Source organism: Oreochromis aureus, linkage group 3 (genome assembly GCF_013358895.1).
Source record: "Oreochromis aureus strain Israel breed Guangdong linkage group 3, ZZ_aureus, whole genome shotgun sequence".
In the NCBI taxonomy this organism is placed as follows: domain Eukaryota; kingdom Metazoa; phylum Chordata; class Actinopteri; order Cichliformes; family Cichlidae; genus Oreochromis; species Oreochromis aureus.
In genome coordinates this window covers 50455198-50471476 of record NC_052944.1, presented here as the reverse complement: position 1 = coordinate 50471476, position 16279 = coordinate 50455198, and the positions used below count along the sequence as shown (strand labels likewise).

Here is a 16279-nt window from a genome sequence, read left to right as displayed (position 1 = left end):
AAATAGCAAAGCCCAGTATTTATGACCTAAAACCAACTACGGTCATTTGGCAGCTGAAGTTACAATTCATTTAATTTTCCCACTCGTGAATTTGTTTTAGCATTCTGCAGTGGGGAGGGAGCCTGAGCTAGTGCATGAGGAGATACTCACCTCAAAGCAAAGCTTGGGTATCTGTAGCTGTATCTTATAAGCAATCAGGTGAAGAAGAGAGCTGAGCTTTTAACTGATCCTCACCTGGTGGCGAGTTGGATCAGGTTTCAGAGGAGCATGCCGGACAGACCTAGCACACCCAACCATATAGTGAGGGTTCACTTGGGACGCCTGGCAGATGTCCCAGTTCAGGAGATCTTAAACTCCAAGTTTGTAAGCTTTCTGAGGGAGGCTGGAGACATTGAGTCAGAATGAACAATGACCTGCACCTCCATCTGTCTTTGGGGCTTGATTAACCATCACGCGGTGGTCTCCAACTCTCACTGGAGCAGTTCATAGCTGAATGTGGAGAGGCAGGAATAATCTGCGTCAGGGATGAATTACTGCCCCAAGTGTAGGAGTTTAGGTATCTCAGGGTCTTGTTCATGAGTGAGCGGAGAGGGGAATGAGAGATCGGCAGACAAAATGGGGCTTCAGCTGCAGCGATGCCGCCGGTGCACCATTTTTTTAATGGTGAAGAGTCCTTAAAGTCCTTCAAAAGGGCTGAGAGTAGAGCTACATTTCCACATCGAAAGGAGCCAGTTAGGGTGGTTTGAGCATCTCAAAAGGATACCTTTTTTGTGAGGTTCTTTTGGGCATTCCACCAGGTGGAGGCCTCGGAGCACACCCAGGATGCACGGAAATCCCCTGGATAGCTGGAGAAGGTGGCTGGGGGCAGGGGGGTCATACCCAGATCCACTGTCAGTGTACTTAAGAGAAGTTGGGGCAATGTTACAGAATTGAATCCATTGTATTTGGATTCAAGATGTAATGCCAGGACCAGAAAAAATATTAAATAAAATTTTACAACATACCAAGCTTCTGTGTTTGAATGCAAAACCAGTGTGTTGTTTGAGCTAGAGACTGCACTTGTCAAGGACCTGGGTCTGAGGGACCAGCATGTCACACATTTGACGAGTTAGGAGTGAGAACGTGTTGGAGGGACCCAGGGTTCATGAGCAGTGTGGACTCTTATTATGATTATTATTATATGTGATTTAGCTGCTCTGTAACTTGCAATACAACATTATGGGAAGCCTAAACTTAGTTTTAAAATAATTAAATCTAAGACTTTTTTCATTATACGGCTATTAAAGTTTTTAATTATGTAACATATAAATATACAACATATAAATATAAATATACAAATGCCATTTGTAAAGTATTATTAAATAGCACAAGCTACAATAGTGAGAATACACTTGTTTGTTGTTCAGCCAAACAATGTCCAGTATTTTTACTGATGTACTTTTTTGCATTTAAAAATCAAAGTTGGACTGACTTTAACTGCATTACAAGAAATGCTGTTAATTGTTGTTTTTGAATCATACTTAAATACAATGTTTGTATAAAGTGTTGTACTCTCAAGTTCAAGGATGATGAAACATAATGCTATTCAGTTGTATTTGATTTTTATGTAAGCAAAATTAAAAACAGTAAATCACCACAATTTTTTTTAAATGTAATTGAACTTGAAATGTTTGTCAGTGGGTAAACATTTAGTATTGCTCACTCAGAAAAAAACAATCAAGTTATACCTAAGTGCGTTGTACTCACAATGATTAAGTTGTCCTAACTTACTTATCTTGAGTAAGCTCTACTCAGTTTTCTTTTTTTTAATGAGTTTGCATATTTTTTTTAAGCTCAGAGAACTAGTCTGGTTTTACAGTGCTGATGTATGTGAAATTTAAGAGTACATTAAGCATTTAAATGCACAGACCAGTTTGATTCAATGCTTAAGATTTTAATGATGAAGAAGATGAAAAACAACAATTCATTCTAGGAAATAAAGATTTGCCAAAAGCATTCTTTCAAGTACACATGCAATTTGCTGCTGTTAAAAGAGCAACTCCAATTTATGTCACTTGTCGCTTCATTCCTTGTGCAGCTTTACAGTAAAAGAAAAGAAGTAAATCAAATCAAAAGCAGATTATTTTTGTGATATATGAGATTATTTGCTTTGTCGTCAGGTGGGCCATGCTTTCATGACAGCCAAGGAATCATCAGATGACCCTGACACAAATAAAGGGGAATCGGCTGTCACATGTCCCATCATTCCAACACTTGCTTCCTGTAAATACACAAAATCATCATGAACCAAAATCACAATCACATGGAGAAATGGTTACGAAATATCTAATTATTTTGTTCTGTATAACAATAGCATCTGATGCACACTTGTCTACTGTGTCATCAAAACACTATGTAAATATTCAATATGATAAAAAAAATGAACTTCTGCCTTGTTAAAAATAAATTACACAATTTGTTTTAAATTTGTGTCACTCATTACTGTTTGTCACATTAAATGCATAAAGATTATTAGGGAGATTCTGGGTATTGTTTCCTTTTTTCTTTAACATTTATAGTGCTCATACATTGTACTCCCAGGGATTTCACAGAAGGTTTACCTGAAAAATTCACCAGCAAGCAATGCTCGTTTCCCCTATGGTTGTTAGGTTCTCCCTGACACCATTGCGTAAATGTGAAACGGGTTCCATCCATCCAAAACCAGTAACCCTCCTAGAAAACAGAAAAAGCAGACACGAATACACTTAAAATTAAGCTACAGTTCCAAGTTCTAAATGTGCACCTATAGACAATAATATCAAGCATAATTATAAAAGTGTTGAATATTCAGATCCCATCTGTTTGGCCTCAGGTTTCTTCCTATTAAAAAATGTTTTTCTTCCCCACTGTCACCAAGTACTTGCTAATGGAGGAGGATCATCTGACTGTTGGATTTTTCTGTATTATTGTGGAGTCTTTGCCCTACAATATAAAGGACCTTGAGGCAGCTGTTGTTGTGATTTTGCACCATATAATTTTTTTAAAAGGGTAGACTCATCTTCCAACTGTCAGACCTTGTATAATGATAAGTGATATTATACCTGTTGAGCATCTGAGCCACCAATCCATGTTAGTCCACTTTCATGAGTGGCACTAGATATGACGCCTCGAATGAACTGATACTCCTCGTAGCTGTGTACAGATGCCAGGTTTGCATTTATGGTCTGGCAGATTCTCTGCAATGGAAATCAACAGAGTTTATAGAAATGACAATGTAAACAGAAAGATTTAAGATTTCACAAAGACTAAATGATAAATTCCCATCACTGCTTTTACCTGCGCCTGAGACCAAGTCATTTGATGGTTATTGTAGAGAAAGCATCGATTCCCATACTGAGTCCAGCCGCTTGGACAAGATGCTGCTCTCTTTGCAACATGATGTTCTCCTGAAGACAATCAAAGAATACTGAATTACTTTACTGTAACAGAAAAAAAATGTTAAAATATAAATTCATGAAAAATATGTTTTTTTCTAAGTGTTAAAGATGAACTTTTTTTTTAGCTATAAACGTACTTGTCCATCATACATGAAAACTAATTTATGAAAACTGATATAGGAAAGCTGATGTACTCTTGTTCTGTTCAGCATGATAAAAATGTGATTAGTTTTAGTGAAAAAAAAGTCCACCGACCTGCTGGAATTAATGGCTCTGTCCCATTACTGGCCACTTTAGCTCGACGTGCTAAACAAATTACATCAGCAAATGTTGATTTTGATCATTCATTTTCAATTTAATACATTCATGCATAAGATGTATAGGTGATGCTCAGCACACTGCAATACTCACCAGCAGCAGTGCCCAGAGACACCATTGCGCAGAGAAGTGTAGACACAGTCAGCAGCTTCATGGTGATGTTTAGTTTCTCTGTACAAAAAAGAAAATTCAAAGTGGCTGGTAGTTTATTACAGAAAAGATAGACAATAGTCTGACAGTTTCCAGCAAGCCTTTGATATAATACCTTCTCTTCCTTCTTATCAGTATCAGCTTGTATCTTCAGCCTTCCCGTGTGGAGGTGTGGATCAAACCTGACACCAGCACTTATATACTGTTTCTGTACCTTTACTCAAAACCAGGAACAAACACACTAAAAATACACTGTTATTTATTTTAGCTCCATGCTTTCTTGCATTTCATTTTATAACCATCTTTTTTACCTCCACCCAGATTAAATTTCACTGCTGTTTAATTTGACACATTGACTCAACAAAGAGATACATAACCTCATCTATGTGTCACAGTTTTTTTTTTTTTTTTTTTTTTTTTGCATGGTGAATGTAGATGAAATAAAACATGCCAACAGTATGTTTCTTTTTTTCTTCCCAGTATTGACCTGAAATTGAGGAGCAACCTGAACAGCGATTCTGCGAACAGCCATTTGGAAAATGAGACAGAAAAGGACAGTTAGGAATGACTTCCATGTAAAATAAAAGTCATTAGATTGTCTATTAGTACACCAACCATATACATTTCAAGTGTGCAATAGGCCTAAAAACCAAAAATTCTACACAAAAAAAGAAAAAGGAAACTAAAATAAAAAATGGGCTCTCCAACTTTTTTTGTAGAAGAAGACAAAATCCAAGTCCTAACTCAAGCATGGAGCTTTAAACAGCAGCACAGATGACTCAGCTGAAAACTGCTTGGAAATCAAAAACCTCTGTAAAAGGGAGACAGAAGCATCTTTGTACTTCTTGGTTTCATTAAGTACCTCCAAATTATGGCAAATGTCATCTTGATGATTTTCAAACTCATTCTTAATATTGCCAAATAAAGAACCAAAAGGGTGGGGTTCAGTTGAAAAACACACACACTTTTTGGCTATTTTCAGATTATTAGTCAGTGACATGCAGTAAATGGTGTGGGCTTCAGTGTTGAACACGCAGCCACTGTGCATGATGCAGGCACTCAGGTGAGCTATAGAGTGTTCAAAAATGTTAGCTTCTTATTGTAATTAAAGCATATGCTTTTGGAGTACGTGTTTCCTAGCTTTAATGGTTTTGTGTGCCACTGAGCCACGTGTGTTTAGTAGTCTTAGAGTTGGCTGGAAAGAGTGCTAATGAAAAAGTAACAAAGGAGACCCATACGAATCTACGTCAACCCATGGTGTAAGACTCTAGCTCATGTGTGAGCGGAGGCTGCCCAGCAGGGCTCACAAGTGGAGAGCCAGACAGAGCAGGACCAGGCACAATTGTTGGAACAACCATGGCAAAGCTGGCTGAGAGGGTCTGGAATGAGCAGGCACAGGTGAACCAGCAGTCTCTGGCTGAGGTTTGGCTGAACAGGAAGCTCAGGTTGCTCAGGATACTCTGGATACTGATAGGAAATTGCTAGAATAGTTATGGAATAATGATTTTCATCTAAGAAAGAGAAGTGTATAAAAGAGTGACAGACTTCCCCAATTCAGGTTTCTGCATTGACTCTGAATGCTATTACTCCTCTTGTAAGATAAAATGAAGCTTTACGCCTCTGCTGGGTCTCTGTTTGTCATTTGATATTTCTCCTACAGTACCTTGGGAACTGTTCTGAATACTCTGACAGCTCTGGATGCATAGTCAGGGGTTGAACTCAGCTGCTTCCTCTGGTGATTGGAGCATGCCCTTACCCTGGGAGAGTGTGGGTGCAGAGGTTAGCTGGACAGTAGTCATTCGCACCTGAGGAGCAGGTACGGATGCAACAATAGACTGCGTCCTGACCACCCTGACCATTGGAGCAAGGATGAGTGCAGGGTTAGGCACAGGCTCTGGTGTAACCCCACATGGGGTAGGACAGCTAACTGACTGAGTTCAAAACTGAAACAATAAAAGGCTGAGAAAAGGCAGACTCAGGAGTTGAGACAAAAGTTCCTTGGGAAAGTGGCTACTAAAAATAATCAGTCTTTGGGTAGTTTATAGTCTCTGATTGAATCTAATGTTTGTATGCCATAAAGGTGTTGGAGGCAATTCAGAAAAGGATACTGAATCAATGCCAGATACAGTGACTGATTCAGCTCGCTCAGTAAAACAAGGCTTTAACTATGTCCTTATTGTGACATTAATAAGGACAATAAAGCCAGCTTGCTGACAAACATATAGGCTGTCTAACAGTTGATTTGTTTTTTGTTTTTTTGTTTTGTCCACACAGGTGAGACATGGAAAGTACAGCCTTCAGCGTACATGATTCAAGGTGAAAGGCGAAGACGTGGGTCAGGCAGCCAGGAAAAGTGGTGTGCCCCAGAACCACATCAGTACCGTGGAAGAGTGGCTCGCCACCCCTGCTATTGCAAATGTCCTTCATAATGGAAAGTGCTACTCCTTGCTAGATATAGAAATTCTGGTCTGTTGGGTCCATTTCTTGGTCTTGGCTGCCTAGCTGGGCCTCTTACCTTGGCCTCAGAAACATATCAAGTCAGAGAGTACTCGCCTGTCACGTATACGCCTTTAACTAACACTCAACAATAATCTTAAGTAATTCTATATATCTGAAGCTCTCAAATGTACCCAAGGCTAGTAGTGTTCATTTCATGTGTGTACTCAGCCTGCGTCTACAGTGTGTGCTGTGCGTGTCTGTGCAAGGTTATATGTGTATCGCACAGAGGGTGAAAGGAATTCATCCCAATAATGTGTTTATTGAATGTTATTTCTAAAAGCTCTTTATTTCTCTCATCACTCTCACCTCATTCCCAACTTGTGAAGGAAGATGGTTGAATTTCCCAGACTTCGTTCTGTCAGAGATTTATTTCCTTCCTAAATAATGCTTCTGTTGCTGCTCAGAGATAATATGGAAATCAACAAAGGCCTAAACTAACTAGCTTTGCCAATTCAAAGTCAGCTGTATTGTCAAAACTCATATGTACAGATAATAAACAGGAATTTGAAACTGCAGTGCTCTCACGGCCCCAGTGTTACACTAAAACAACATAAAAGATAAAAAGATAGTAGCATTAGCTCCTCTTCTCTAAGCATTTCCACCCAGCTATTCAACTAGAGTGGGAGAAAATATTATTTGAGGCCCTGCTGAATTTGAACGTTTGCTTACAAAGAAATGAACAGTCTTAAATGTTTACTGTAATTATTCAACAGAATTTGGCTTTTCATGCAGTCACCAGCTCCCCCCATTCTCTATGTTCAGTCTTACTCATTGCCCGTTATCCCAACTACTGAGGCAAGAAAAAATAATTTGTTGTACTTAGAAGGATATGATCTCATAGGGTGGCTGTGGTTCAGAAGGTAGCACATCTATTAATTAGAAGGTTGGGGTTTGATCCCTGTGCGCTCCAGTCTGCATGCCAAACATCCTTGGGCAAGATACTAACCCCAAGTTGTTCTCCAGTGTTTCCACTGTAGTGTGAATGTGTGTGAATGTGGGATACAAAAAACACTTAACTATAGCAAAAAAGCGCGTGCAATTAGTGTTGTATAAAGTGGTTTGAGTGCTCAGGTAGAGCAAAAACAACCCTTGTAAGAAATACTCAATTTCCACCAAGTTACTATTTCCAGAATTAATTCTAAAATTCAGAAGCTATATTTGAATTCTGCACCTTTCTGGAGTTATTTATCCATCTAAACATCCAAGTTTTCAAGAATCTGTGGTAACCTTAATTGTCTTAATAATTCAAACCGTCAATCCTTCCTCTTGGATGCATGATTATATTCACTGACGATAATGTAGAAAAGCTGAACAGATGTGGAAAAATACAAACCTTATTAACCTTGCTGAACTAACTAAATGGTATAAGAACATCTTACTTCTCTGGCTTGATTAGCAATAATAAACACTATAAGTACATCCGTGACAGGTCACTAGTTCATCTGATGAAGGACTGCTTTGTTACTGAGTGAGTGACAAAGCAGTCCTTCGGTGTAACCCTACCTCAGAAAAAAATCTCCACAAATATTTGCGTACTCATACTCATGCTTGATTTATTAGTCACTGTCTAGTGAAGGTGTCTGATGATCAGTGCGTCAGTGTTTTAAATTTCTTTATACTGACACCTTCACTAGAAACACTATATGGCTATACATCTGTTAAGAACTAACATTGCTTTGGATAGTAGAGAAAAGAATGATATACTATTTATGTTATTGATGATTATAAGGGGGTAATACAAATGAATGACAGTTATAAAGCTATAACCATAATAACAATATGATTATTAAATGTTTTATTATTATTATTATTATTAATAATAATAATAATAATAATAATAATAATAATATTTTTGAGATATGTTTAATGCTGGAACAAAGAGTTTGATGAGCAACATGCATTTGTCTGTGCCAGATATGGATGGAAAAAGACATGAAATAACTTTCAAAAGATCTTTCTTCCTGATCTTTACAAAAGACAGAATTAGCCACTCACTGGTTTACAAAAGTATTAGTTAAATCAAAATATGCTACAAAGGGTTAGATTGGCTACAGACAGAAATTATTTTGTTTACAAACATGCCTGTTTGTGCTATAAAGGTGGGAATTTTATACTTTGGCTCTCCAGGGGACTGGTTCCAGAGCCCAAGTTGTGCATTAAGCTGACCCTGACTATATATCGCTGGTACTCCTCAGATAATATATGATGTTTAGATAATTTATGATGTTTGTGCTTAAATGGTTTTATTTATTTCTTTTCTTTTTTTTTTTTTTTTAAAACCCACAGTTAAAAGCAAAATAGAGTGGGGTAGAAAGCATTCTTTTTATTCAGGCTTATTAAAAGTAGAAGAAAATCTAAATCTCTGGTTTAATGCACACACCGCTTCATTCCTTAAGCTGCAGAACAAAAGAGAGAATAAAAATGGATAAAAATATGCCGTCTGAGCCAATCACGTTCATCTGTAATTCAGACATATGGATTACAAAATAACTGAATTACAGGTGAACTGTTAGTTTGTTTCAGTGCTGGAATGATAACAGATTATGATAACACATGACAGCAGTGCCAAAGACAGATGGGAGATTAGCGTCATTCACATAAAAACAGAATCCAGATTTTCTCACACACAGACAGTGAGAGAGACAGCAATGGTGATCATGACAATTGAAGCAAAAGTAGTTTATCAAAGCAGCCGCTCAATAGACACAAAGAGACACAAAGAGATTAATGATCTTTTCTGTCAGTTTCTCACAACCAGCAATACCATGACTTCTGAACTTCATGAATTCTGAACATTGATTTATGTGTCATTAGAAGTGATCACAGAGATGCAGGAGTTAAACACAACTACAGCACAGAATGATTCATTTCAATTTTTAATTCAGTTTTATTTACATTGCGTCACTTCATAAGAGCAGTCGCCTCGAGAAGCTTGAGGTGCATAATATATGACTTACTCTGTGTACTGTAATATGAGAATGTTTTCAAAGCCACTGTATCAGTTAAAGAATCACCTCTCCATTTGCTACCAACTCCTATTAAACAAACAGCTCAATGTCATCACAGCTCATTAATAACTGAGTACTTTGTTGTATGACTGATCTATTTTGAAACGTCTCGTTATATTTCCAATGTTAATTTCTGTTGCTTTATCTCACAAGTAGTCAGTAGGTATGCAGATTTTATTTCTCAGACTAACTGTGTGACAGTTCAGTATAAATTGTTCTTTCAATATCATGTTTAAACTTCAAAGAGAGAACAATCTGTAAAAACTGTAAAATTGTCAGTTAAAAGAGGAGATTCAGATTAGAGATCTCTGCTGCCACCTTCTGATGAAAATGCTTTGTGCTCCACAAAAAAGTAAAGTTGTGGCTGTGTCTCAGTTTTTCCAGATGATAAAGTATTTTTAATTTCTTTAATTGATAGTTCATTGCCCAACCTGTCCTGTATTTATAAAATAGAGAGTGTCTGTTTACAGAAATGTTACCAGAAAATTGTCAATACAATATAATATAAATACAAATTGACAATATACAATTGCCAACCTGACAAATATTTCAAAGTATTTCAAAATATTTCTGGTAGGAAAGAAAGGGGAACACATATTTAAAATGTCCAGTACACAAAAATGAGATGCCATCCATGTTCTCCCACTTGTCCAATTCAGGGTTGTGGAAGGTGCAACACCACTGTCCTGTGCCACCTTCATCAATACTTGACCTCTAACCATTCAAAGATCCAGCCTCTCCTGCACCACCAAGCTACCTGCTTGCATACTGAAAAATTCAAAGCTTTGAAAGAACTGGTGGAGAAGGAATTTTGACTTTTTGCTTCTCTTTTATTATAGTTTGGAAACTAGAGATCAACACCAAAGACTCAACTTTATAATTTAATTTTTATTTTTGTCTTCTTTGGGTCTTTTTCTTCTCCACAAATCAAATATAGCCAATTCTAGCATTCTGGTCTGGTTTGTTTCATTTAAAAACTGCTAAATAAGAATGAAAGCTGAATTTACCTGAAGGGTAACAGCTGAGCATACCTACTCCTCGCGTTGCTTCAAAGTAACATCTGGAGTGGCTCCTCCTTTTTTAAATGCACCTGCTACTACTTGGGAAAAATGCACCTCTGCAGTGATTGATCAAAACTTTTGACTGGTCACAATAAAACTGGCCTAAAGTTCACATTGGGGTGATCATTTTGATGCTATACAAACCAGTTTTCCTCAACTGGATGAAAGTGCTTTAAAAACAGGAAATTGAATGTTTAGCTTAAGTAACACACCAGGGGGTTATCAGACGGTGACTGGTTGTAGTAATACAAGCCATGCTGAAACAAAGTAATGATTAAAAAGTTTTATTCTCCATTATCAATGCTTTTATTTGCCACTTTTATTAAGAAAAGAATGATATTGTGTTTCACAGACAAAAAAATAAAGTCCTCCTAGATTTTACATGGGTGGTGACTGGTGTATAAAAATATAATAGCCCTGGTGTCTCAAATTCCTTTAACTGGTTAATATATAACTGTTTGCAAGATGCTTAACAAACAAGCAAAATAAAGTTACCACAACATCTTCTACTCCACTCTTTGCTTGCAGGCAAACGGCAAGAGTTCAAGAACATACAGAATTATTCTTTGTAATTTCTGACCTTACCAGATTTTCAAGGATTCTCGCTTCATCTTATTTTAGAACAAACAGTCTGAAATCATTCAGAGATTTGAGATAACTGGATGCATATACAAGGACCATACCAGCATCTAAAAGACTTCAAATGAACCTGTATCTAGCCACGCCTGTGTAATCAGTGCAGCCATAGGTTAGCAACCGCTATCGCTCCCACAGCAGATTGCCCCAAGCAGACAGCAAACCAGGCCAATTGGTTGACAGTAATGAGGAAGCTTTACACAAATACATTTATTCTGTGAATTGCTGGAAAGCAAGAACAAAGAAAGCAAGGTCAGTTAAATATCTATTTAAAATCTGTCTTTTTAAATTCTTATGAAACTAATCGTTGTTCCACTCTTAGAAAAGACCAAGTTAATGAAAATCCCTGGTTATCATTCTGATACTCTGCTTCCCTCTAGTGGCCTTGCTTGTCACATACACATTGTAGTGCAATGTAACAAAACACTGATTATTCAGAATACAAAATGTTTTGACTCTTTGAAATTTATTTATTTATTTATGTAATGTAATGTTTTTCATACATATTTTAGGGTTAGGGTTAGAGATACCATGACCAGACCATGAGAAACAAAATTTGCTGGTCAATATGTCTAGAGGACAAAAGGCATTGATTGTTCATCAGGTGGCTACCACCATCACAGTGAAGCATAGTGGTAGTGGTATCATGCCCTACTGCATGATACTATTACCACTATGTGTAGCAGCAGCAGGAACTGGAAGACGAGTTTTTTTTTGGGGGGGGGTTGTTCTTTTTGGTAACACAGACCAAGTGTCATGATCCGAAGGTATGACTGGGAAATTCCATCAGGAACCTGATATCCGTTGGTCTTCCCCCAGTGTCCTTCACCTTCCTAGCCTCGTTCTTTTCTCCTCTCAGATGTACCCGCTTCGTTCCAGTCGCACCTGTTAATTCCTAGTTTTCCCTTACTGACCCATGCCCTGCTCCAGTAACACTTTGCTACGAATTAATCTCTGTTTCCAAACCAAAATTTTAAAGCTGCCAAGATTTCTTTTTTTAAAAAATCTTCTGCAATTTGGTGGGTAAATATTCTGTTAACGTTGCTGCATTCTTTCATATGGATCAGCAGACACTGTCACTACACAAATACTAATAAATCAACCAGTGAATGTCAATATTTGTGGAGACGTTGTCCTTAGGCAGGTTGGCAAAGGGCACTCACCTGTCAAGCACAGTTTACTTAACACAGAAACCTCTACTTAAGCAATCATCATGTGACACCAAATACCTGCAGGGATTGCACATATGTCTCTTTGCTTTAAGCAACAGTTTGTGACAGTGGGAGGAAAAAGCAGGTTACTCAGGAAATGCAACTGATTACCTAAATGGGTATACATTTTCAAAAATAAAGAGTTATTACATCATGCTGTAATACTATTGAAGGATGTTACCTCCTGGCCTGAGGAAAGACGAGAATAATACAAATATGACTCAGCTGTTTCCAACTCCCTAAAAGTATGAATGTTACAGCCAAACCTAGGGTCCAAAACAGAATGTTTAGTTAACACTGGGGTCATGACACAAAAAAATGAAGACACAAAGAAATGGGCGACTTAATTAACTTGCTAAATTAAAGAGAAAACGGCTTCCCACTCTTTACATAGCAGTACTGTTTAATAAAGGTATTTACATTTTATAAAAGTTGCTAATCTGCCTGTTCTAGGCAAAAATACAAATGTTAGCATAGCACTACACTTTGCATCATAGTATAGTCTGTTTGACAGTCTGGAAGACGGTATGAGCTGTGACCTAAAGTTTACATAATGGAACATACAAAACAGGATGAATGGCTCCACTCTCTAGTATAGAGAAATGAAAATAATGATGATACTAATAACACCCCTCCGACAGCCCTCCCTTGCCTCTGGTCCTCTTGGATGGCTGCCCCATCTGGCGCCTCCCTCCTCCTTCGCAGGATGTCGAAGAAATGTGCGGTCTCAGGTTTTCGGTAATTTGGGGGGCTGTGGATGGCCTAGATTTTTTTTCTTCCTGTCCCTGATTAGGCATTATAATACTCCATTCCATAAAAAAATTTATAATGGAAACAACAAATACAAATGAATAAATAAACAGATAAAAGAAACACAAGTGGAGGCTATAGAGAATGTATAGAGCTGATCTTCCAAAAGTAAAATGTGTTTGGCCCCACAAGCATTCAGATCAGAATTCTGATTGCAAAAGCTGCCAGACAGGGCATGAATTAAAAAAAGGAAAAATGACATTAGTGAAGCAGGGCTTAGCATGCGGTAGACCAAACTGTACTCATTCCAAGAAAAAATGAAACCAGATAACCAGATAACAAGACACATGTTGCAACTCGTCCTCTCTCAGTATAAAATAAGAGAGCAGTTCCACTTGAAACTGAGCTGCTTATTGCACCACTAAGTAGCACAGCTGTAACATAGCTGCACCTGCTCGAGTTACAAGATACATGCACAGTAAATAAATAGGCTTATATTTAAGAAAAATGAGAAACAATGTATTATTTAAAGAGATTGTATTAAAAAGTATTATTTTTCAATAGAAATACATTAATTTGATATTAAAGGAGAGAGACAGAGGTACATACAGTTAAACAAGGAAGACTATCACAACAATTAAGAATAGGTCAATGCAAAGAGAACCAAAATAAATAAAACTTAACTTATTATTTATCTGCATATTATATATTGTACAGATGTGCTTCCTCATTTGCAAATAAAGTGTTCTTGATTTGGACTGCATATAAATATAGCCTATTTAGACCTTAAAACTATGTTGTTTAGCTCTTATTAATCAGATTGACTCTACCATGCATGGCACTTAAATTCATTATGAAAACTCTTTCTAATACAAGACCTTTATGAATGGTGCCTCACAGAAAAGTGCTGCTTCTGATTTAGCATTGTAGCTATCACAGATTATTCGACTCAGTGCAAATTTAACAGCTGATGAAAGTGACAGTGATCAACTGTAGGTTAGAGGTAAGAAGCCCTTCTTTGGTTGCCTAGAGGAAGTTAAAACAGTTTGGGTCTTTTGAGGTTTCTACAGTGATTTTAATTTTACTTCCTGTATTATGGCCGTGGAGATGATCCAATCCTGAGGCTCACTGCTCCTGATTGACCATTTTTAACCAAAATTAGCTGCACTAGGATTGTCAGTCTGTGACTTTGGGTCAGACCCAAAGTAGCTTTTTTCTGAAATAGTGCATCTAAAACCAGAGAAGGAGTTAGAAAGTTTCAATAATGCATTGAAATGGGAAATGAAGCATATTCTGCTTATTTCCAACACAATATGTTTTATTCTTGGACTCCTAAGCAGCTTCGGGTGGTTCACAGTTCAAAATAATCAATTATTTATCTTTGATTTTAAGCCTCAGTTTTATACTTCAGTTCATCTTCAGTCTTTTCTTGGCTCCTCTCCCTATACGCCAACTTTCATCTGATTGGTTTCCCTCATAAACTGAAGATTTGAGTGGTGAGGGGACCTTTTGTGCTCACGGTTAGAACTGCATGTCTCAGATGAAAATATTGAGGATAAACACTCTCTATAACGGAATAAAAGTGATTACATGACCTCATCATGTGAAACTTTCCCATGTATAATAGTGAACATTCACAACTACAATTTATGTGGTTTAGTTTCTGTAAAGATTTCTTTCATAGGTAATCCCTGGAGGTCAAAGGGCCTTTTTCATCATTGGTACAATAATAAATACATATTTAAGGTTGTGGAACAGTCGTAGACAGCACTACAGATGCTAGAGGTCCTCTAACACAACAAGAAGTGTAACAAGCAATTTGTACAGATGAATTGAAGGCTTGTTTGAGTTATCACCATTTAGAAATACATACAGAGGTCCAGACTGAGAGACTAAAGCCACGCTGAAGACTGTTTAAGCACATATGCTTTGTTCAGGAATATTGACAATACTAGTCACTGTATTCACATAAACTCTTTCTCAAAGCCTATTTTCCTGTCATTGAAATGTGTGGCTTCTTCAGCTGCTCCCCTGCTTCCTGCAGGCATTTCAGAAGCTCCACTTCCTGATCTTACTTGATCTGAAGTTCTTGTCCCTTTGGAGTTGTGTGGTTCTCCATCAAAGCTGTTCCTTGTGGTATTTACACATTTGGATTCTTGAGCATCACCTCTTTTTCAACATTTTCAGGAATCCTAGTAAAAAAAAAATACAGTGTTAACTTGTCATTTTGTGTTCTTTGTGATCACATAAAACAATGTATACAATTCACAGAGGACAGAATTCACTTGTGTTTCTTTAAAGGTTCAGTTTATCCCACTTTTTAAAGTATTTTCCCCAAATTTGGAATTGATTTATTTTGATTCTTCATAATTGAAAAAAGAAATTTAGGGTCATGACAAATTGTTGACATACTTGCAATGGTTTCTCAGATCTCAGTAGAGACAATTTCATGTTCTTGTAATAACAAAAACACTATTTTAAAATGAAAAAAGAGAGACATGTTTACCTCAGTCGCCATCTGTGAATGGTCAACAGAACAGACACCAACACAGCGAGTAAGCCCGGAACCAAGACCAATTTCAAATACCAGGACGGGACTGGAAGATATCATGTAACATTATTAACCACAGTAGTTTCACATATAGCATATGAAGCATTTCATAATAAAATCTACCTGGAACATGTCTGTGTGTCTCTCTGCTCTGGTTGGTGTTCCTCTGTTGGACTCTGCAGGTGATGTTGTTGCTGTGTCTCTTCTCCACAGTCACTCTGCTGCTGACAGTATAGAGGTCATCAGGACCTCTGAGGGTCTCTGTAGGTCCAGCAGAGAGGAGGTTTCCCTCACCGTCCAACCACAGCAGCTCAGGCTCTGGATACCAGCCTGCAGACTCACACTGTAACACCACCCTGCTGCTGGTTTTGCTTATTACAGTAACTGTAGGAAAGGACACAGCACCTAAAAAAAGAAAAGAAAACCAAAACCAGGAGAGATACTTTAAATTCACAGTGCCAACATTGTGGTTATTAGTTGATTATGTCTGTAAAAGGTATCAGTGTGACCTGGAGCTTAGACTAGAAATTCAGAAAAGTGAACTAGATAAGCAGAAGGAAATGAATGGAAAATAACCAAAGAGACATATATACACTTAATTTAATTATAGAAGTTAGTTATTACCAAAGCAAATTTCTATCATAGTGCTGCATTTTGAAGCAAATATTACACCCTGGAT

General features: G+C 37.5%; 2 protein-coding genes across 2 annotated transcripts in view; both read right to left on the bottom strand.

The window, feature by feature from the left end:
• Window positions 1-1917: 1917 nt before the first annotated feature.
• Window positions 1918-4133, bottom strand: LOC116335942 (ladderlectin-like). The gene is made up of 7 exons (XM_031759718.2): window positions 4000-4133; window positions 3828-3905; window positions 3672-3722; window positions 3316-3425; window positions 3081-3215; window positions 2601-2712; window positions 1918-2260 (listed from the first exon to the last, which is right to left on the bottom strand). Exons 2-7 carry the CDS (start codon window positions 3886-3888, stop codon window positions 2193-2195), a joined length of 537 nt encoding a protein of 178 aa, XP_031615578.1. The 5' UTR covers window positions 3889-3905; window positions 4000-4133; the 3' UTR covers window positions 1918-2192.
• An 8603-nt stretch (window positions 4134-12736) lies between these two features.
• The window catches only part of LOC116335941 (butyrophilin subfamily 2 member A2-like), a 144752-nt gene continuing 141209 nt past the window's right edge, over window positions 12737-16279 (bottom strand). Inside the window, exons 4-6 of the mRNA XM_039598743.1 lie at window positions 15724-16005; window positions 15556-15646; window positions 12737-15241 (exon numbers count right to left, since the gene is read on the bottom strand). Coding sequence (XP_039454677.1) covers window positions 15190-15241; window positions 15556-15646; window positions 15724-16005 — 425 coding nt within the window. The 3' untranslated portion in view covers window positions 12737-15189. The remainder of the gene's footprint in view (window positions 15242-15555; window positions 15647-15723; window positions 16006-16279) is intronic.

Excerpts from the sequence above, each read along its gene's own strand:
- LOC116335942 (XM_031759718.2), bottom strand. The coding sequence starts at position 3,888 with ATGAAGCTGCTGACTGTGTCTACACTTCTCTGCGCAATGGTGTCTCTG. Across the intron at positions 3,216-3,315 it reads TGACTTGGTCTCAGGCGCAG|AGAATCTGCCAGACCATAAA; the intron begins GTAAAAGCAGTG and ends TTTCCATTGCAG. Across the intron at positions 2,713-3,080 it reads GTGGCTCAGATGCTCAACAG|GAGGGTTACTGGTTTTGGAT; the intron begins GTATAATATCAC and ends TCTGTTTTCTAG.